The sequence below is a fragment of the Ursus maritimus genome, unplaced genomic scaffold (assembly GCF_017311325.1).
Source record: "Ursus maritimus isolate PB19 unplaced genomic scaffold, ASM1731132v1 scaffold_18, whole genome shotgun sequence".
Lineage (NCBI taxonomy): Eukaryota > Metazoa > Chordata > Mammalia > Carnivora > Ursidae > Ursus > Ursus maritimus.
Genome location: NW_024424230.1, coordinates 16,161,830 through 16,182,452, shown reverse-complemented (window position 1 = coordinate 16,182,452; position 20,623 = coordinate 16,161,830). Strand labels below are relative to the sequence as shown.

At 47.8% G+C, this 20,623-nt stretch overlaps 1 protein-coding gene and 2 long non-coding RNA genes across 5 annotated transcripts; 1 reads left to right on the top strand and 2 right to left on the bottom strand.

The window, feature by feature from the left end:
* Positions 1-2,102: 2,102 nt before the first annotated feature.
* Positions 2,103-4,049, bottom strand: LOC103676033. The gene is made up of 4 exons (XR_571987.2): positions 3,642-4,049; positions 3,095-3,465; positions 2,285-2,382; positions 2,103-2,208 (listed from the first exon to the last, which is right to left on the bottom strand). It is a non-coding gene; the product is annotated as an uncharacterized LOC103676033 (long non-coding RNA).
* A 1,745-nt stretch (positions 4,050-5,794) lies between these two features.
* On the bottom strand, positions 5,795-8,559 carry LOC121103245. Its single transcript, XR_005835384.1, has 3 exons — positions 8,364-8,559; positions 7,564-7,769; positions 5,795-7,012 (listed from the first exon to the last, which is right to left on the bottom strand). It is a non-coding gene; the product is annotated as an uncharacterized LOC121103245 (long non-coding RNA).
* On the top strand, positions 7,885-19,758 carry LOC103676284 (gastrin releasing peptide). 3 transcript variants are annotated; one of them, XM_040632468.1, is made up of 3 exons: positions 7,885-8,133; positions 13,015-13,235; positions 19,386-19,758. In XM_040632468.1, the coding sequence occupies exons 1-3, from the start codon at positions 7,995-7,997 to the stop codon at positions 19,437-19,439; spliced, it is 414 nt and encodes a 137-aa protein (XP_040488402.1). In that variant the 5' UTR covers positions 7,885-7,994; the 3' UTR covers positions 19,440-19,758. The 3 variants fall into 3 exon arrangements, with proteins under 3 accessions (XP_040488402.1, XP_040488401.1, XP_040488400.1); XM_040632467.1 differs by having other exon boundaries at positions 13,015-13,257; positions 19,410-19,758; XM_040632466.1 differs by having other exon boundaries at positions 13,015-13,257; positions 19,389-19,758.
* The last annotated feature ends 865 nt before the right edge of the window (positions 19,759-20,623 follow it).

The following is a 20,623-nucleotide window of genomic DNA, read 5'->3' as shown; positions in this document are numbered from 1 at the left end:
TAGCAACTTCATTTATTACGGCCCAAAACAATGTGCAAAGCAAAACAAAACAACTCCCTCACCTGGCAATTAGAAACAGACCAAATGTCTGTCAACTGGTGAATAAGGAAACAAACTGAAACACAGTCACGAGATAGAAGACTGTTCATCAGAAGAAAAGAACAAACATCTGATCCATGGAACAGTGTGTCTGAATCTCAAAAGCATCACTATAAATGAAAGACACCAGTCAGAAGAGACTACTGACTGTCAAATGCCATTTACATGAAATTCTGGAAAAGACAAACTGATCTGTAGTAACAGAAAGCATATCAGTGATTTACGGAAGCTGGGGGTACATTTGGGGGAGATGGGAAAGTTTTCGATTGGGGTGGTGGTACACATTTGTCAAAATTCAACAAAGTGTATCCTCAAAACAGGTGCCTTGTAATACGTCAATGATACGTCAATAAAGTTGGTTTGTATTTTGAAAAATCCTACCCATGTCTCCATTTTCATGTTTTCTTTTGCTTTTTGTTTCCTTTGTTTCTAGCTGAGTTCCTTTGGAAAATTCCAACTTTGGTGGAACTCCAGGAAAACGGTATTTGCCCAATGCCTACAGGAAATGCAGAGTGCCTTCGAGATTACTGCGGCATTCATGGCTGTTGCCCAAATTTGACAAGAGAGAGAGACAGTATGATGGTTAATTTTATGTGTCAACTTGGCTGGACCTCAATACCTAGATATTTGCTAAACATTATTCTAGATGTTTCTGTGAAAGTACTTTTTAGATAAGACTAACATTTAAATCAGTAGACTTGGGGGAAAACAGACTGCCCTCCATGATATGGATGGGTCTTACCCAACCAGTTGAAGGCCTTACAGAAAAAGACTGACCTCCCCCAAGCAAGAAGGAATTCTGCCTGCAGGCTGCATTTGGATTCCGCAACTCGGCCCTGAGTCTCCAGCCTGCTGGCCTAGCCCATCAGATTTTGGACTTGGAAACCTCCACTATTGCTTGAGTTAATTCTTTAAAATCTCTCGATAGGTAGATGGATAGAGAGGTAGATAGATCGATCAGTATGTATTCACACATACACACATCCCATTGGTTTGTCTCTCTGGAGAACCATGACTAATGCAGACAGGTAGAAATTAGATGTGAATTAGGTAAAGCTCTAGACCCTTAGTACACAAGTTGCTGTACCAGGGTCAGCAACGAAGAGTTGTGATGAACAGGGAGGGCCTGCCCCATACCGCCAGGGTTCTAATGCCAGCTGCTTGACCATGGGCACGTGTCTACATTTTCTAAGACCCTCCCTCCCCAAGAAAAGGAAAAATAAAATCACGTACTTGTTAATAAGGGTGAAATGAAATATCAATACAAAGCAATTCTCACTTTATCATAAATACTGTGACTACGAGAGGGTCACATAGAGTCAAACCTCCAGACTTCTGGAGCACTACTGTTTTCACTGGTCTGGATACCTATGGAAGTGTCCCCTCCTTTGTCTTAGCTGACAGCCAAAAAGACCCCACTTTGAACCTTAAGACGACGAACCCTAGTTCGAACTTGAATTAGAATTCCAATTTTGGCGGAAAGGGTCGTCACATTATTATATTAGGTGCCACGATCGATCATTTTAAGCAGCTAGCGTCCACCTAATTCATTTGAGCTGACGTTATTCTCCTCATCACTGTGGTCAGCAGGCTTCGAGAAATGCCATGCATGCCGCAGGACACTACTGAAGGACCCACCCCTTCCCCAGCCCTCCCAAGAGGCCGTGCTGGGAGGCTGCATGTGTGCACTTGACCCACCAGGCACCCTTGTTCCCGTCATAATGTGATATATTGGTCTGAATACCTGGGTGCCACAGTGCGAGGCGCCATCCAGAAAAAGCATAAGAGAGATGAATAGACGTACCTTGATTTGATAAGCCAAATCAGATTAAACTAATAGCATTTCAGAAACCTTCCTGAATAATATTTTCCTTAGGAACGCACTACTAAACTCAGTTGCAACTTTGCCTGGCTGGAGTTGAGAGGTCACGGCCGGAGAAGCCCGCTGGCGGAGGCAAATGATGATTTGGAGATAACCATGCTTCACGTTGGTGCAGTCGTCTTCTCACAGAGTCTAGAAAGTGCTTTCACATTCGTGGTCTTTTTTATTGTTGCCCTTACAAATATCCCAGGAGAGAGGATGAGGAGCACAGCCTCTGTGGATGGGTCCTTAGGAGAAAGAGCCAGAGAGTTGCTCAGAACCAGAACTTCCCCCACTCTGGCCCTCCTACAGCCCAGGACTCACCTCTCTGCAGTCCAAGGGGTGGGGACAACGTCTGAAGCCTCCGAGCCTTTCGGGGTTGACCCAAAACAGACAGCAGCTCATACAGTGGCTTTCATTCCCTAGGAGGCCAAGTGAGACAAGCATAATATCTGTGGAAAGTTCTAGAAAATAGTGCCTCTTGCCCACCACATCTCTTGACCCATGCTGAGCTCCCTCTGGGGAGGATCCAAGCAAGGGATTCCTTTGCGGTCACCCTCAGCACCACCTCTGTCTCTCACTTTCTTAAGCTTAAAGGGAACATAGTCACACGGGAGGATGTCCAGATCAGTCAGGATTGGGAGGGGAGGGGCAATCATTACATTTGAGGAAGCATTGATGGCACCGGGAAAATCTAATGTCAAGAAGAATTAGGGCAGGGATGATAGGGTTTGTAGCACTTCAGGGACTGAACAGGGCAGAGTAGGACCACATGATGGGGAAGCTAAAAACACTCACTATAAGGAAGAGTTTTCCAATGTTCTCTGAACAATGTTCTCTGGAACATTTCCAGTGTTCTCTGAAGAGGAGAAGAGTGAGTTCTCCAGCACTGGGGTGTTCAAGGGGGAGCGCAAGGAGCACCGGGCAGGAAAGTAGTTAAGGAGGATGAGCAGTTAGGTTAGACAAGAAGATCTCAGCTGGGGGTGTTTGTCCCCTGCCAAGGGGACATCTGCAATGTCTGCAGACATTTTGGTTGTCACACTGAGGGGTGCTACTAACATCTAACATCTCGAGGCCAGAGCTCCTATTAAATATCTTACAATGCCCAGGGCAGTCCCTGCAACAAAGAGTCACCTGGTCCCAAATCTGAATAGTGCCGAGGCTGAGAAGCCCTGAAGTCCATACACTGTAAGTCTGGAATCCAGGGTAATGGCTCGATCTCTCCAGTCACTCAGAAGACCATGGAAGGTAATCAGTGAAATACCAGGAGCATCCGGATTTCAAGGAGGATCCCGTGGTAGGATGTTCAAGGAGACAGATCTCAGAAATATCTTTTCAGTTTCAGACATGGTGGGCTGTATTTTGGGACTCTGGCCGTCCCTGCTGTAGCCAAAATGATGAGCCTCTCTGGAAAGCAAGTTGATACTTCTGCCCACTTCCACGAGCGAGCTGGAAGGCGATGTGCCAAAATCCAGAGGCAGGGTGGGATGGGGAGTGGGCAACAGCTGAAAACAAGCAAACAGAGAGGTCCGCAGTGAGATTTCGCCCAAAGGCCTCACAATTAATCCCCAATATCCATTCTAAAATTATTTTTGGTATACTTTTTATGTCTTGAGATGAAACTTACCAAACCCCAGAAAAGTTCTGGAACTACAAAGAAGTCCATTTTTACCAGACCTACCAAACTTAGAGCTTGGGAATCAGAAGGATTTGAGGTCGACTCTTGGCTCTGCCAATTACCATCTGGGCGTCGGACAAGACAGTTCCTTTTCCGGGCCTCAGTGTCCACATGTATAAAATGGGATAAATAACATCCATGTCCTCGGACAGCTGGGAAGATGACACGAGTGAATGTACAGACGACCAGGCACGGTGCCTGGTACTTAATAGTTGCTCACTAAGTGGAGCTGAATAGCCTGGGGCATTGGGTTAGGCACTGAACAAGGGAATTATGCTATCTTGAAGCTCACAATGTAAGATAAAAATGAGCTTGCCCTGGGGTCCCCGGGTGGCTGAGTCAGTGGGGCGTCCGCCTTCGGCTCAGGTCATGATCCTGGAGTCCTAGGACCCAGCCTCACATCGGGTTCCCTGCTCAGCGGGGAGTCTGCTTCTCCCTCTGCCCCTCAACTCAGCCCGTGTGCACACTCTCTCTCTGTCTCTCTCAAATAAATAAATAGAATCTTAAAAAAAAATTAGCTTGCCTTAATTATATTTCTCCATCATTAATTAAAATAAATAAGCCGTTGCCAGTCGATAAATACAACATGACCTCATTTAATCCTCTTAACACCAACTCGATTTATAGACAAAGAGACGAGGATGTGGATGCTAAGGGGCTGGCCTGAGGTCACATAGTCGCTCCTGCGTGGCAGAGGCCATGTTAGAACCCACGCACATGCCACACACAACTGCCCTGTTCCCGGCCGTGTCCCTCCTCAGCCTTTCTTCCTTTGTTCTGTCCTAGGCCTGGAAATCTCGGGGCATCTCATTGCAGCAAGACCCGCCCTCAAAGCCTTCACAGACACCAGTGTGTAAATGACCAGTGACAGCCAGCAGAGCCCCTCAACCTTAAGCAGAGTCTCCCTACCTGGACAATGACGGGCAATGATAGAAATGAGCCCTGTTTCCATATTTCAAGAAGTCGCCTTAAAAATATACATTTGCACGAGATGAAGCTGAACAGAGATTAACTAAAAATCAATGTTCCACTGACTGAAGCTGGAATTACACTGATCATCTGTGGTCATACTACTTATTTCAACATGATTAGAAATTCTGATGGACAGTTCCTTAGGTCTTTGGTGAGTGAAAATGGGAAATCTAAGCAATATGGTCTGTTTCGCAATAAAAGGCCCATCCAACCTGAATTCTATGGGAGAAATTAATTCTAAAAATGCCCTTAGTGATGCAATGTCTGGGAGTCACTGGGCTAAAAGGAAAAGCACCAACCGTGGAATATCAGGCACAAGACAACGTGTACCTGAGGGTCTGGGGAGAAGGGCCATGGCGCATGAGACAGTGGGTGCCCATCTGTTCATGCCTTCTTTTCAGGGAACACTGCCCTGCCCTGAGCCCCGTGGAGTGGACACTGCTACGTACGGCCCCATGTGTTCCTCACCCCTGACAAGGGTTGACTGGACATAGTAAGATGTTCTCGATGAAGGAAGCAGTTCATTGATTTACATTTTGGTACAAGCTCCTCTCCTCGTAGAACAGCCCTTTGAGGAGGGGCACACGAGGGAACGGCAGCGGCCCAAGACAGAAAGAGCCTGGGTTCCTGAATACCCGTGTGGAACACGGCTACTTTCCAACTGAGAACATCTGCCCTGGCCTGTAACGAGAAAGAGAAACAGGCCTGCCTTTTGAACCTGGCATCGCACTGTGACGTTTCTTTCTCATAGCAGTTTAGCTTTCCCCTAACTAAGCCAGTGGGCTTAATCATCTCTACCTGGCAGGGTTGTGGTGACGATTTTAAAAGGCATAGAAGAGGGACACTTGGGTGGCTCACTTGGTCGAGTGTCTGCCTTCAGCTCAGGTCATGATCCTGGGGTTCTGGGACGGAGTCCTGCATCAGGCTCCCTGCTCAGCGGGGAGTCTGCTTCTCCCTCTGTCTGCTGTTCCCCCTGCTTGTGTGTTCTCTTTCTCTCTCTGTCTGACAGATTTTTAAAATCTTTAAAAATAAATAAAAAATAAAAGGCATAGAAGAGGTTACCCAGCTAGGATCTGTTCGGGCTCATTCAACACTGGCGGAATCAAACATGGTATGGTTTCTTTCTCTAGCTGGTAACAATCCATTGTCTTTTCTGGTTAGCGGGTAGGACTCAGGCTCTTATATCTGCACGACAGTGTATCCATTCGCATCTATGGAGTCTCTTCTCGGTGCCCAGGACTGGGCCAGGCACTGTGGATGCAGCCCTGAGTAAGACTGACACAGTCATTGCCCTTTTGGGGTGCCAAGCAGGTCACATGTCCACGCCCAAGACTGGGTGCAGACAGCCTGTATGCTGGGATGCTTAGAGGAAAACCAGGAGTGGATGGAGGGACCCAGGTATTCCCTGGCCTGCAAGAGACTCAAGAAACAGCAGTTTGCCTGAATGAGCAGAAGAGTTGCACTCGTAGTACAATTGTTCCTACATTTGAATGTACTTGCAGTGGTTTTTCCATGGTCTCACAGGGGCAAAGCATCATTTAAAGATCCTAAAATAATCTTGATTAAACAAAGGGAAGGAACAGTTTTCTACAACTTAATCCGGAAAGATAAAGGTCGAAAGCTTCTCCGAGGACCCAAAGTCGTAGAAGGCATTTAGACCTGACCATTTCTCAGGTGAGTTGTTCATGCGTCAGATACATACTAAACACTGCTGTGACCCAGCTTCTCTGCAGGAGCACAGGGCGACAAGACCAACAGGAGTTCACGGCCAAGGGGGAGGCAGCAAATCTATGGATGATCACTTGACAGTGGACCGTCTGCTTACTGATGGGATGGAAGCAGAGCCTGGCAAGACAGGACAGGTGGAGTCCAGGCCACGTGTGGACTTTTGCTCTTGATTGTCACTTGGGTCATTCCCTCAGGATAGTAGTAACTGCATTTCTGTGGCTAATAACGTGATCTTGAAATTAGCTTTTTTTTTTTTTTTTTTTTTTTTTTTTTTTTTTTTACCTTATAGCCAGATACATGCATGGAAATACTCTTCCGAGCCCAAGGATAGTCAGTCATGCAATGCGCCCATGTAATCATCTCACAATGGCACAAACGTAGTGAATCACCCGCTATGTGGAGAAACATGTAGGATTTCAACTTCTACAGTATCGACACCAGAGCTGACAAGGAACACCAGGGACCCACCAGGGACCCACCAGTGAGACAAGGCCCCAGTACTGGTGAGGAAGAGCCCTGCAGGAGCACGCAAACAGCCCCCAGCGCTGCCAGCCTAACCGTGGCAACAGCATCCTCCCAGCCCCTGTTTACCCTCGCGTTGCTCTGGTGTCCATCCCCTTTGTATCCACGGCGTCGGAAACCTCGGGAGTTGGGCCCTTGGCCGTTGTTCACATCTGAGAACAGAAGCAGCAGAGGGACGTTGAGCGACTCTAGAGAGGTGTGTGCGCAGCAGTTTGAGCTTTCCGGCAGACGCAGCCTAGGAAAATCGGCATAAAAGCAGCTTCTTCATGGAAGCAATATGCTTACGAAAGGGGCCAGGTGTATAATAAAATTATTGTTAGCTCTGTTCACATACCCTATCCTTCCCGCTGCGACCTGCATCTCACTACACAAGTGGGCAAGGGCAACTCTGAAATGCCCTTTCCGAGGTGGGATGAGGGTATTACTTATTGGTGATGGTGGTGGTGAGAAGGGGACTCCGTAAGAGGGAGGCGAGTGTCTGTGGACTGGGGCCTCGAGGAGGCAGGTGGTCCACGGAGGGGTAAAGGTGTGAGAGTCCCAAGTCCCTTGCCATCCAGGTTCCATCCCCCCTCCAGCAAAGCCCGGCCTGAAAACGTCGCTCCTCTGTGCTTCTCCCCCCCTCCTCCCTGCCCTGCCCTGCCCCACCCCTGGGATCCGGCCGCGGGGTCTCGGCTCCTCCTTATAGGATCTGAAGGCGGCTCACCCGGCAGAACCCCGGGTGACGCTGGGGTGGAGATCGGTGAAATCGTGTTGCCGCGGAGGCGTCGAGGATGGGCAGAATGAATCCGATGTAGGCCGGGCGGACAGGATTACGAGGGCAGGTCGAGAGGGGCAGTGGGCACAGCCCTTCCCTCCCTCGGCCGGAAAATGGATGATTTTCGGGGACTGCTGTCCCAAAGCCCCGGCTCGCTGCAGAGAGACGTCAGAGCGCTCGGGGCCGTGGGAGAAGAGCCCTCCGCCCCCCTCCCCCCCCCCGCGCCCGGGCAGCCGTATAAAGTCGGGGCCTCGTGGAGGCGGCGGCAGCGCGGGCGCGGCGGCGGCGCTCTCCGAGTCCGGGTCCTCGCGCCACCGCTCCGTGGGGAGAGCGCACTCCGCCGGCCTCACCGCGCGCTCCGAGGGCTTCCCGCCGGGACCATGCGCCGCCGCGAGCTCCCTCTCGTCCTGCTCGCGCTGGTCCTCTGCCAGGCGCCCCGGGGGCCGGCCGCCCCGGTGCCGGCGGGCGCAGGGACCGTGCTGGACAAGATGTACCCGCGCGGCAACCACTGGGCGGTGGGTGAGTGTCCCGCGCGCTCCAGCCCTCGGCGGGACCCCAGCCCGCCGCCGAGACCTTTCCACTCCGCTTTCCCCCGGCTCCACGCCGTCCCCCTCCCCTTGCCCATCCTGGGAAGCCGTCGGTCCCTGAGCAGCCTCGGGCGGCGCCGGTGGTCCTTTCGCGCTCCCCTCCCTCTTCCCGCGGGCGCCCGGGTCGGCTCTCGGAAAGAGCCAACCTGCCCTCTCACCTACCCCACACCTCCTTTTATCCGTCCGATGGTAGCCTCGTCTCGCACGCTTCTGTCCCTGAACGACGTGGGGAGCCGGGTCCCCGAGGGCGTCCCGGAGCCCCGGGATTCCGCCCGCCGGGCGCCGCGCAAAGCCACAGGTGTGGGAGCCCGTCCTGGGGTCGCTGGCGGCTCGGCGCGCGCGCCCGGAACGCCGCCCCTTGTCTGGGGCTCTCCTGAGTTCGCTCCATCCTTCCGCCCCTGCGGCGGTTTCCTCTCCCCCGCCCTCTTGCCCAGCCCTCCCCCTTCCCTCTCGCAGGCCCCGGGCGCCGGCTCCCCACGCCGATCCCAGCCTCTCCGTCCCCGAGACCCCGCTGTCCTCCGTCTCTCTAGATCTGCGGCCTCCCCTCGCTCCTTCCCCCTTCCCTCGGCCCACAAGTCCGGGTCTGCTCCGGGCCCAGAACCCCAGTAGCGGGGGGAAGGGCGCCTTCCGGGGGGCGGGCAGCGGGCAGCGGGGCGCGACCCCACAGCTTTCCCGCAACTGGCTGAAGGGTAGCGGCCCCGCCACCTCGCGGCCACCCAACGTCACCCGGGGCTCTCCCCCGCGCCCGGCATAGCCTCTGTTGGGCCAGTGAAAGGCTTCCAGCTCCCTCCGAAGCCTCCCCAGGTAGCCGGCTACCGCGGCCCCAACTATTCCCCAGAAGCGGGTCGATCCCAAAGGGATTTAAGGGGGGGGGGGGTGCTGGCGGCGCCGGTGCGGGTGGTGTGCGTTTCACTGTTTCTTTAGCCATCTACTCGGAGTGGGGGAGGGTGTGTTGGAAGGATACTTGCTAATCCAGATACCAGCCGAGCCACAGATGGTGCGAGGACCGGGATGCATTTACGGGAAGAGGTGAGGCTGACCGGTCACGCCCTCTGCTCCTCTGTGTTGCATATCCTCTGTCAGAGAAATCCAGAACTCGGGGTTGCCGACAGGGTAGTTTTCATCGCCGCTAAAAGAACCCTTGGCCGAGTCCTGGCGGCCCCAGGGATGAAGGTATTTGTGATCCCTGAGGGGACACCGGGAACATGGAGAGAAAGGCTGGGAGGGCTGAAGATGAAAAACCCCCACCCTCAAAGAGAGAAGGATATTTCGAAGGTATTCCAAAGCCGAACCTTGAATTCATGCTTGAAAAGGCCTTCTGGGAATTTAGACCAAGTGGCCCTTGTCCAGTCAGTCCAGCCACCAGCCAATGGGCTGGAAACGTGGAACGCAAGTCCCGGATTTCCAACCTCTTTTGGCTCATCCATATTTTTGGACTAAAAAGGCTTATTATTAGACAGCCCTTACAGACCAAAAGGAGGACAAGAGAGTCATCTGGGCCCCTAGAATCATGTTGTTTCTGATGCAAGCTCACCCTGATGGCCGTGGTTCCTAGCGCACCTGTCCCTGGGGGTCTAGGGGGTCTGGCATTGAAACACTCCTCATGGTGGCACTCGGGGGGGGGGGGTCCCTGATCCAAGAGCACACCTACCAGTGGCAACCCCCCATTTTCTTATCTTCCTGTTTGTTCTCCAGTGCACTCTTTCCCCTTTTACTCTCTTGGCGGGCTGTGCAGAGTTGATGGAGAACAAGAGACAGAGGGAGGTGAAGTAGAAAATCACAGTTGGATCTAAAATAACATGTGATTGAGAAGAAGTTTGCTTTGGAGAGACATGCTCTCTGGGAGTCTGAACACTCATAAGCAGGAACGATGTTAGATTTTAAATTTAGCTTTCCACTCTCCTAAGTAAATGCCCGTCCTCCTCAATCACTGGAGACATGTCGTTTCGTTTTAATTATCCAACTCAAGCTACATATTGCTGTCCATGAGGAAGCTGTCAGCACAAATTTGCAGGTTTGTTAAGGGAATTGCTTCTTGAAGCAGAGAGAAGCATGGTGTGGCAGTGGAAAGCAAGTTAACAGATGGAAAACTTAAATTCTTCTCTGGCTTGATGTTTCTGGACATGTTTTGTTTGTGCACAATATAGGTATGAAAATACAGGTCAGCACTACTACTAGTGACCATCCCCTCTGCTCCCACGAAATGCTCCCAGGCGTGGCTCTAACACTGACATCACGAATGTTCTGGAAGGCTGAATTCCAAAACACCAGTGTTCAGTTGCAGAATGGCTTTCCGTGGGAGTGCTGCCCCAGAGACTGTGAAATGTAGTTTTAGGATCACCCCAGAAAAACTAGCTCTCAGAAGGGCTGAACACTCCGTGTCGTAATGGAGATTTTCCTAAGTTGGGGTGATCTTCAAATTTTGAGTTCAAGGAAATTCATTTATGTTTCAAGCCTGCTGTGGTAGTGGTGTTTTTACGTGATTAAGAGGGACAAAGCTTTTATTTATTTATTCATTTATTTTACTTCTGGGCAAGGTTTTTTTTTTTTTTTTTTTTTTTCAAGGGTCTGTCTTTTGTCTATGCTGAAATCTCTATTACTATGACACGGACACATAACAAACGATGATGGGAGAAGTGGAAGTGGGCAGAGCATCCGTGTCGCCATGGAGACGCTTATTTGGTTGGTAGTAGCCAACTCCAAAGTGAAATAGGACCCGGGCAGTGTGCACTTCCCTTTGACCAGTGTCTGGATCTGGGGGTAGGAGTCTGAACACCATGACCCACCAAATATCAGCCCTGTACACTGTCAGGAGGAGCTATATGACATCAACCACAGAAAGGAGGATTACTTTACCTTCCCGTTTTACAAAAGTCCACCAAATTATTCAGGCATGACAAACATGAAGTTCTTATTGGGAAGAACATCTCCATAGCCCCTCTGCTTTGTTGGCCCTAGCACCTTTCTCATTTCTAGCATCCTAACCAGACAAGAGCAGTGAGGGAGGGTAAGAGTGACTGAGGTCATTCCTGGAGCATCGGGTTCTAATCCCACTTTCCCATTATCATGATTCAATTTCCTCCCTACAAATAAAGCCAAATGCTTCCCCGCTTCCTGGGAAGTTGGGCCACATAATCACTGTTATGTCTAAAAGCCAGGTGATTTCATGGATATCCGGGCACCAGCTTGACCAAGCAGATAACGGAGGAGCCCATCCTTGAGCTGGGACCGTGTCCTCAGTCAGGTGTCGAAACTGTGTGAGGTGTTACGTCCTGAATGACTTCACAGGTGCTCACGCTGCAATGCAGTATAACCGCATTTTAAGGCTCCCCGATACTCACAGAATTAATTTTTCTGAGTCACATAATGAGTCATGATACACTGATAGATATGATCTCTTTTCCTTTTGATAACATTAGAAAGCCTCTGGTAGACCTTACCCTTCTTTCCAGACCCCTGACTGATTTCTACCTGCCTTATATTTTCAGGACGTTTAAGGACACTTCAAAGCAGTATGATATAGTAGAGTCTGGTCTGTGAGCTGATTTTAACCTTAGACTCTTTGTTCATACGTGAGTGACCTTTGGCAAGTCCCATTCACATCGAACTTATTGTGGACTAGATCGAGTGAAACGTCCTGTAAGCACACGCCAACAATAGTCGCGGGGAGGGCTTCTCTGTTGGTGGACGGAGCTCTTGCCTTTTTAAGAGGCTGAGGTCTGTCGAACATTATTCCCACAAAGTTTGCCTTCAATCCTTCTAATGCCGGACTACATTGGAACCACAAAGAGTTTTCCTCGTGAGCTTTAAATCAAAAGCCTCATAGTTTCACTAGTATCAGGAGTTTAAAAGTACTATAAAATCCAATTGCAGAGAGATGGGAAAAAACACTAAGGAAAGTAAATAAGATAATATGGGTATTATTGGCAAGGGGCTAAGGTGCTAGGAATGTAGACCTTGAACTCCATGCCTGCTTCTGTCCCTGTGGCTATCCCCACTTGCATACATGAATTTCCACATTGTTAGTGGCCTGTCCCCCCCACCCCAGCAACTTTTATTCATTTATAAGGCAAGTGCACACCCCTGGAGCCATTGGTAGCCTCTCACGGACCCTTTGAGACATCTCGGAGAAAATTCTGCTTTTATGTGGCTGAGAAGTGTTGCTCAGAACTTGTTTCCACCTCGTTTTTCATGACATACCCAACGAACGAATTTCTAGGTGACAATTCTAGATTCAGTCTCAGCTAAAATTCTAAGGAAGTTTAAATGAAAAATTCCTTTGGTCCATTTGTATTAGAGCCCGGAGGAAGCCAACATCTTTTTTAATCACACGAAGAAAAGCGCCAAGACTCTTCTTTTCAGCAGCAATTCAGAAGCGACTGAAGACGACGTTTAACTTCCATCATTCAGCTGGGAGTAGAATTCGGGGCACACAGAGTTGGCGGCAGCATTGCAGATATGGAAGGTTCCTTAGGTCTCATCGAGTCCGACCTGCTCATTGTGGAGATGAGAAAACGGAGGACTGGGGATGCTCAACCCTTGGCAGAGGTCAGCTTGCTGGTTAGCAGAGGTGCTGGGACCCCACCTGGGGCCCCTGCGCTGCGGTCGTAGATTGTGTCCAGCTTGTGGCGCATTCTGAACACGGAGCAAAAGATGTCCATCGATTACGAGCTAACGTTTGATAATAAAATGCTATTTATTCTGCACTTTGGAGGAAGCAATGCAAACGTAATTGGCGTCCCCTGAAATTTCTTGTTTATTCGTTCCCCTGGGTTCAATTGGCGGTAGTCTGTTTCTGTTTTTGTTTTCACAGGGCACTTGATGGGGAAAAAGAGCACGGGAGAGTCCCCACGTGTTTATGAGGGAGGGAGCCTGGAGCAGCGGCTGCAAGAATACATCCGGTGGGAAGAAGCTGCAAGGAATTTGCTAAGTCTTCTAGAAGCTAAGGGGGCCGGAAGCCAGCAGTCACCTCAAAGGGAGCCCCTGGGCATTCCCCAGTCTGTTTGGGATTACCAGGATGACAGCAACTTTAAAATTCTAGGTTCAAAACCTAAAGGTATAAAGTACTGGGTGGGAGAGGACTAGTGGGGTGGGGTGCAGGGGGGTGGCATGGGGTGGGGTGAGGGGTGGAGGTGTTTGGGGACAGTTGGAAGGAGGTTAGGTTGGAGTCCATAAGAATAAAATTGTTTACAGTGCAAGTCTTCAGAACCACTTAATTAGGCTGACACCAATACACGCTGAGAAATGAATAGACACTTCCGTGTAATCTCCTTTCTATGTAATACGTGATTTTTCCTCTTAGCAAATCAAAGGGATATTGGTGCCAACCTCCAATTTAGGAGTTTTATCAGTAGTCATGCTTATAGTGATTGTACATTGATGGGATTTTTTAATCCACCAGGCCCTCCCAGAATATTTTGAAAGGGATGCCAGACATTGTTTGAGTCAATCCCTATGTTTGTTGGTTTTAATTTTTATTTAAACTTTAGTGAGTTAACATACAGTGCAGTACTGCTCTCAGGAATAGATGTCAGTGATTCATCGCCTGCATACAACACCCGGTGCTCATCACAACAAATGCCCTCCTTAATGCCCATCACCCATCTAGCCCATCCCCCACCCACCTCCCTCCATCAACCCGCAGTTTGTTCTCTCTTATTAAGAGTCTCTTATGGTTTTTTTCTCTCTCTCCTTTCCCCCCCTTTCCCATATGTTCATCTGTTTTGTTTCTTAAATTCCACATATGAGTGAAATCATATGGTATTTGTCTTTCGCTGACTGACTTATCTCACTTAGCATAATACATTCTAGCTCCATTCACGTTGTTGCAAATGGCAAGATTTCATTCTTTTTGGTGGCTGAGTAATATTCCAGCGTGTGTGTGTGTGTGTGTGTGTGTATGTGTGTGTGTGTATTACATCTTCTTTATCCATTCATCAGTTGATGGACATTTGGGCTCTCTCCATAGTTGGCCATTCTTGATAATGCTGTTATAAATATTGTGTGCTTGTACCCCTTCAAATCTGTATTTTTGTATCCTTTGGGTAAATACCTAGTAGTATAATTGTTAGATCACAGCGTAGCTCTATTTTTAAATTTTTGAGGAACCTCCATAGTGTTTTCCAGAGTGGCTGCACCAGTTTGCATTCCCACCAACAGCGTAAGAAGGTTCCCCTTTCTCCACGTCCTCGCCAACACCTGTTGCTTCCTGTGTTGCTCATTTCAGCCATTCTGACAGGTGTGAGGTGACATCTCATCGTGGTTTTGATTTGTGTTTCCCTGATGCTGAGTGACGTGGGGCATCTTTTCATGTGTCCGTTGGACACATGGATGTCTCCTTTGGAAAAGTGTCTGTTCGTGTCTTCTGCCCATTTCTTGACTGGGTTATTTGGGGTTTTTTTGATGTTGAGTTTGATAAATTCTTTATAGATCTTGGATACTAGCTCTTTATCAGATATGTCATTTGCAAATATCCTCTCCCATTCCACAGGCTGCCTTTTAGTTGTGTTGATTGTTTCCTTCACTGTGCAGAAGCTTTTTATGTTGACGAAGTCCCAATAGTTCATTTTTGCTTTTGTTTCCCTTTCCTCTGGTGACATGCCCTGCGTTTGTTTTTGGTGAGTACTAGTGGAAGGGGCTATTCACATATGCTTTTAGAAGAGAGCACTCTGGTTTGCTACCTTTTATGCAAAAGAGCACTTCTTTATATTCGTTCTGAGATTACCTAGTTTGGGTCTCACACTAGTATTTCGAAACGTGGTAGACATATCTAATCAACTGATTTATCCTGTATATGGTCTTGTAGAAGAGAGGGAGAAAGAATTATACCAAACCGGCATTGCTTAGTACAAAGACAGTAAATGGGATGAAAGAGAGAATAAAAAATTTATAGGAGGAAAGCAAAGCAAGGCAACCGAAAATGAAGTGATTCTCATTAACCTTGAAGACGTTTCCATGAAATGTATATAAAAAGCAAAAATAATAATCACAATTCTAGTAATCCTAAGGATAGCTATTTTTCTTGAGTGATTACCATAATCCAAGTACCAGACAAAGCAGTTCGCCTCCACTTTCTCTGTTCATGCTCACAGCAGGCTTAGGAGGAAGATTCAAGAACATTCTATTATTCTCTCCATTTTAAAGGTGAGGAAACGGAGATGAGTCACATAGCTTTTCACTGGTGAGAGCAGGGCAGGAGTCCACGCCCGCTCCGTGGACAGTCTGCTGCCACGTGAAGCGTCTGTTGGGGAACGGTGGGTCCCCATGGATCTTAAATACAAAGGATGCAGGATATAGTAGTAGCCTTGCTTCTCATGGTTTCTGACAATAATAATATTGCGTTTCAGTCACAGAGCTTGGGGAGCTGGCACCTTCACTCCTTCATGGTGATTAACTCTTGGATGGATGGCCCCTTTGCAGAGGCTCAGGGCTGGCCTTGCCAAGCCTCAGCCGGCTTCTCTGGAGGGAGGCTCTGTGTTTCACTGCGCTTTGGTCTGCTGTGGATTCTCGATGCTAAACACAAATGGAAAGTTCATTTGTTGCATTAAGCACCTAGGGAGAGAATCTCTAGTAGCCTTTATTCAGAGAGAAAACCTGGATTAAACCCACCGATACAGAAATAAGTAGCAACGTTGTCCAAAGCCCCGAGTGATTCTCTTGCCCATACCTGTATTATTGGGGTCACAACCAGCTCCCTTCTTTATTGGTGGATTACAGGGCTCTGAGGGCTCTGGGAATTTGGGGTGGACTTCTCAGCCCCTGGCTGAGCCCTTTTCTTGGTCAGCTGACTTGATGGGCTTCCTGTGGGTGGATGTCCAAGAGCAGCGCCGTCTCCTTTGTCTGAGGAGTAACCACGATCCCCACCGTAAAAGCCCCAAAGCCATTTTGCAAACACTGAAGTGGACTTACACTCACAGCTCATTTCCTTTTTGAGTGAAACTTCAATATCCACTTTGAGTAGCTTTATTCCCCCAACCCTGGCTCTGCATAAATTTGAAATGTTTTTTGTTTGTTTGTTTGTTTGCTTTTAATTTAGCTCCTGGGGCACCTGCGTGGCTCAGTTGGTTAAGCGGCTGACTCTTGATTTTGGCTCGGGTCATGATCTCAGGGTCCATCGAGCTCCCCATTGGGCTCTGTGCTCAGCGGGGAGTCTGCTTGAGATTCTCTGTCCCTCTGCCTCTCTCTCTCTCAAATAAATAAGTAAATCTATAAAAAAAAGTATTTATTTATTTATTTGAGAGAGAGTCAGCGAGAGAGAACACAAGCTGGGAGAGGAGCAGAGGGAGAGGGAGTAGCAGAATCCCTGCTGAGTGGGGATCCCGGACCCGGGGCTTGACCTGAGCTGAAGGCAGACGCTTAACCAGGCGCCCCTGAATCTTTTTAAAAAAATAAACATTCAGCTCCTCCTTAAAAATCAAAGTTTTCCTATCATAGTCAGAAGCATATTCTCTAAGCTGTGAAGCCAATTATGAATAGCTCCAGAAAGATCTCTGAGTGGTCATAGTGTCGGGTGGACTGAGTGGGCAGTGACAGACACTGTTTCAGTGGGACAGTATTTATCACTGTTCATGTGATGCAGGAGAAACTAAGTCATCTTTTCATAATCAGGTCTCGATTTTCTACTATATCTTATTATGTTTTGTTTTTCTTCTTTTTACAAGTTTAGGAGGCCCATCCCATTTCATACCACCTTTTTTTTTTTTAGACTTTATTTATTTGAGAGAGAGAAAGTGCACGTGAGTGGGGGAGGGGAAGAGTGAGACTGGGAAGGAGACCCTCCATTGAGCATGGAGCCCAGTGTGGGGCTCAATCCCACAACCCTGAGATCACAACCCAAGGCAAAACCAAGAGTTGGCGCCCAACTGACTGAGTCACCCAGGAGCCCTGCGTTTCATTCCACCTTAAGTCGAATAACGAACTATTGCACACGTCGGTACCATTCTTCTGGATACATTTCCCAGGGATATGAGAAAATTCAACAGTTAGTGTAGCTGTTGCACAGACCGAAAGAGTTTATCACTCTTCTTGCTTTGGAAGAATGTTGATATGCAAATCGAAAACATCTTACAGTTTTCTTATTCACCAAGAGAGAGTACCAAGAAAATGGTTCTATTAGAAACCCATATATCGCTCAGTGTTAGAAAGAAGTTTAATAACTTAGCCGAGCATTGCCAGAAGTAGCAGCAGGAATTTTCAAAGGCTGAAGGACTTTTCTTAAAATTAAAAACTATCCACATATGCTCTCCTCTCCCATTTTAGTAATAAAACATGAAGTCCTGTTGCCAAATCTCCCAGAGATGTAGTCAGAAACTCGGAGCATCTTCCTATGTTTTGGTGGCAAAGATATTTACTTAATCCAGAAAAGATTTGGATAAATGTGCACTGAATCTAGACTACTGTATCATGGCAAATGAGCTCCGGAACTTCATTAGCAATTATGACCCATCATTTTCAAGGTTAACCTTCACTTTTAACTGTACCCTTATCGCAAAAAATTAATGGACTTTTACCCAATGGTTTCTATCCCATGAAACAGTGTTCAAGTCAGTCCCGGGGGCTAATTCGTAATCCTAGATGTGACTGTGGATTGTCTTGAGTTTCAGTGAAGGTTGAAGTTGGCCTTCGAGTTCCTTTTGTAATTTGGATGTAGACCATGGTTCTTTGCAGCCTTTGTTTTTTTCTCTTGTTTGGTGGACAGGAAGAAAGGGGCCTGGGGAGTGCATTGCAGAGAGTGTTATGGAAAGCAAGTAAATGTATGAGTTTGCCTTCACTTTTAAGGGATGGCTCCCACCGTCCCATCAAATCAGCACAGAGAATAAGGGTTTTATTTCTTAATATGTGAAACACTCCAAAGGAAGTTCCAAATACAGGAAAAGCAGCAACGTGTAATCGAGAATAACTAAAAGTTCCCTGATTACCCTGAGAATTGCTATGAAGGAGCAGAGTGAAGTCACCCCCACCTCAAATATAGCTCTTCCCACCAATAATGGACCCCTCCCTCCTGCCTCCGGGTCCTTGATCTTCCTAGGTTACCACCTCCTCTTTTCCTTGTAGCTTTACTTCCCTTCCCCTGAGCCACACAGCTCAGATTCAGTATTTTGAGCCAATGTGGGGGCTTCGCGGATCCTCCCCCACCTCCTCCACTGGCCCCTTTTATGACCAGTGGCTCATATTGCAAGATGGATGGAAGCATCTTCAGGCAGCCTGGCGACACTACATAGTACAGCCCGGGCACATGGAGAAAAGCGAAACTAATTGGTCTGTGTGGGAATTGAACCCCAGGCCCTGGCCTCATGAGCACCTGGTCAAGATAGTTGAGCCACAGAGCAGGTAATAACTGGCCTGAGACTACCAGGAATTCCTTTATTAGAAACAAATGGCGGGTCTGGCCGCTGGGGAACCTGAACGGCCAGAGAATCTTGCAAGGCAGAATAAGGCCAGAGAATCTTGCAAGGCAGAATAAGCTCGAGTTTCTCATCTCAGCATATAAAGGGCGCTATATGGGAACAAAGGCGTATTTCAACATTACAACTACTCATTCTTTCTTGTCTGAATGTGAGCAGAAGTCCCAAAAAGCAAACCACAATCAATTTAGAATTGGCAGAAATCCAAATTAGCTCCCGTTCCCAAGTTGCGCACTACTACCCCTTGCAGTCGTGGCTTCGTAATGTGCAATTGTATGATTCATAAACTGGCTTTGATTTGTGCAATGAGGCATTGCCAAAGGAAGCAAAGCGAGAATTAGGATTCCATATTCTTGCTAATAGTCCCCCTTCTCTGCTGACCCTGTAGGAACAAATTCCCGGCGATCATGCATTGAATTTCCAACTTTGGTCAAAATAGACCTGAATAGTCATATCAGGATACTAGTTAAACCAATAGAACAAAAAGAGCCCAACCTCTAGTGGCTCCGGAAAGAGAGGAAGTCAGTTTCTCTCTCTCTCGGGGGACAGCTGTCATTCTCAGGCGTGGACGTGCTCGGAGTCACCTGGGGATTTCTGAAAGCCCAGATCGCTGCGCTCTACCCTCAGAGGTTCCAGTTCACTAGGTCTGGGGTAGACCTAGGAATTTGCTTTTCTAACAAGCTCCCAAGTGATGCTGGTGGTTTGTTGGGAATGTATTTGCCTCTAGAAGTGGACTTCAGGATCACTAACTGTGATTGCTTCCGTCTTTTTAATATTTTTTAAGTTGGTGGACTCTTTGCTCCAGGTCAACATGAGGGAAGGACCCCCCAGCTGAACTAACCAGGACAACAACGGCCTCTCTCAACGAAGCAAAGCAAAACCCTTAAGAGACTGTTCTATGGGCATCGATTCTACTGGATCATCAACCAGATTTCCTTTGCGCAAAACACTTAACTATTCTTGTATCTTTCAACCCTAACTAAATTCATGATTTTCAAGCAGCATCTTCTGTTCTGAATTTGTTTGCTGTGAATAACTGTCCATAAAGAGTCTTCCAATTAATGCTCTTTACAGCTAAGCTATTTGTCAATGAGATTCTAGTCCCCAACCTGTTACCATTCACAATAAAAAACGTAAGCACATTGTTCAAAGGGCAGGTAGTTCTCTTATTTCAATTCCAAATGAAAGGATGTGGCAGAGACTAATAAACAGCTTGATAATGAACTTGTGTGCTCACTGATGAAAGCAGGTTGGATGTTTAACTCTCCCTTCTGAAGGCCACTTACTGACTCCTTGTAGTGACATATAGCCTTTCTAGAGGCTTCAACTAGAAGCTCATATTCCCTTACCCTTACCATCGCAGGGGCGAGGCTGACGGTAGAGGCTTACTTGCCACTCAATTCCCATTTCTTTAGCCCTTACCATGACCAAGTATTTTGCCAATGTTACCAATATTCTCCTCCTAACAGTTTTATAAGCCGAGAATGAGCCTTCTCAATAGGTGAGGAAACAGCGTTAGAGAGGTCAAACGACTTGGCCAAGGTCACATAGTAGATGGAACTGGGATTGAAACAGTCAAGTCACCAGGTGTTCTATGGCATTTAATGTTGTCCACATTACCTCGTTTTTAACCTCCCTTTCGGTATATTTAAGCCTAGCGAGTAGTGCTCTTTCTTCAAAATTTCACTGTCAGTCTGGGAGGAAAGTGGTCCCCACAGGCAGATTGAGTCAGCTCCACAACAAACGAGAAGACGAATTCGAGAAATTCCCTTCCATTTCCAGAGAACGTGGCCTGGCGGTTGGTATCACTCACCGGTTCCAAATTTATCATGACATTCACACATGAGCAGATTTTAAACCTTCTTGCCATATGTTTAGATCTCCTTCATTTAGGGAAATCACATTTGAAACAGTAAAGAGATTTATCTTGCTCTTGTTTTGATTGTCAAAGAACTACGAGAGATGTGATGTTGTCTTTCTAATTTCTTTTAAAACTGTGTTGACTTACAACTTACACAG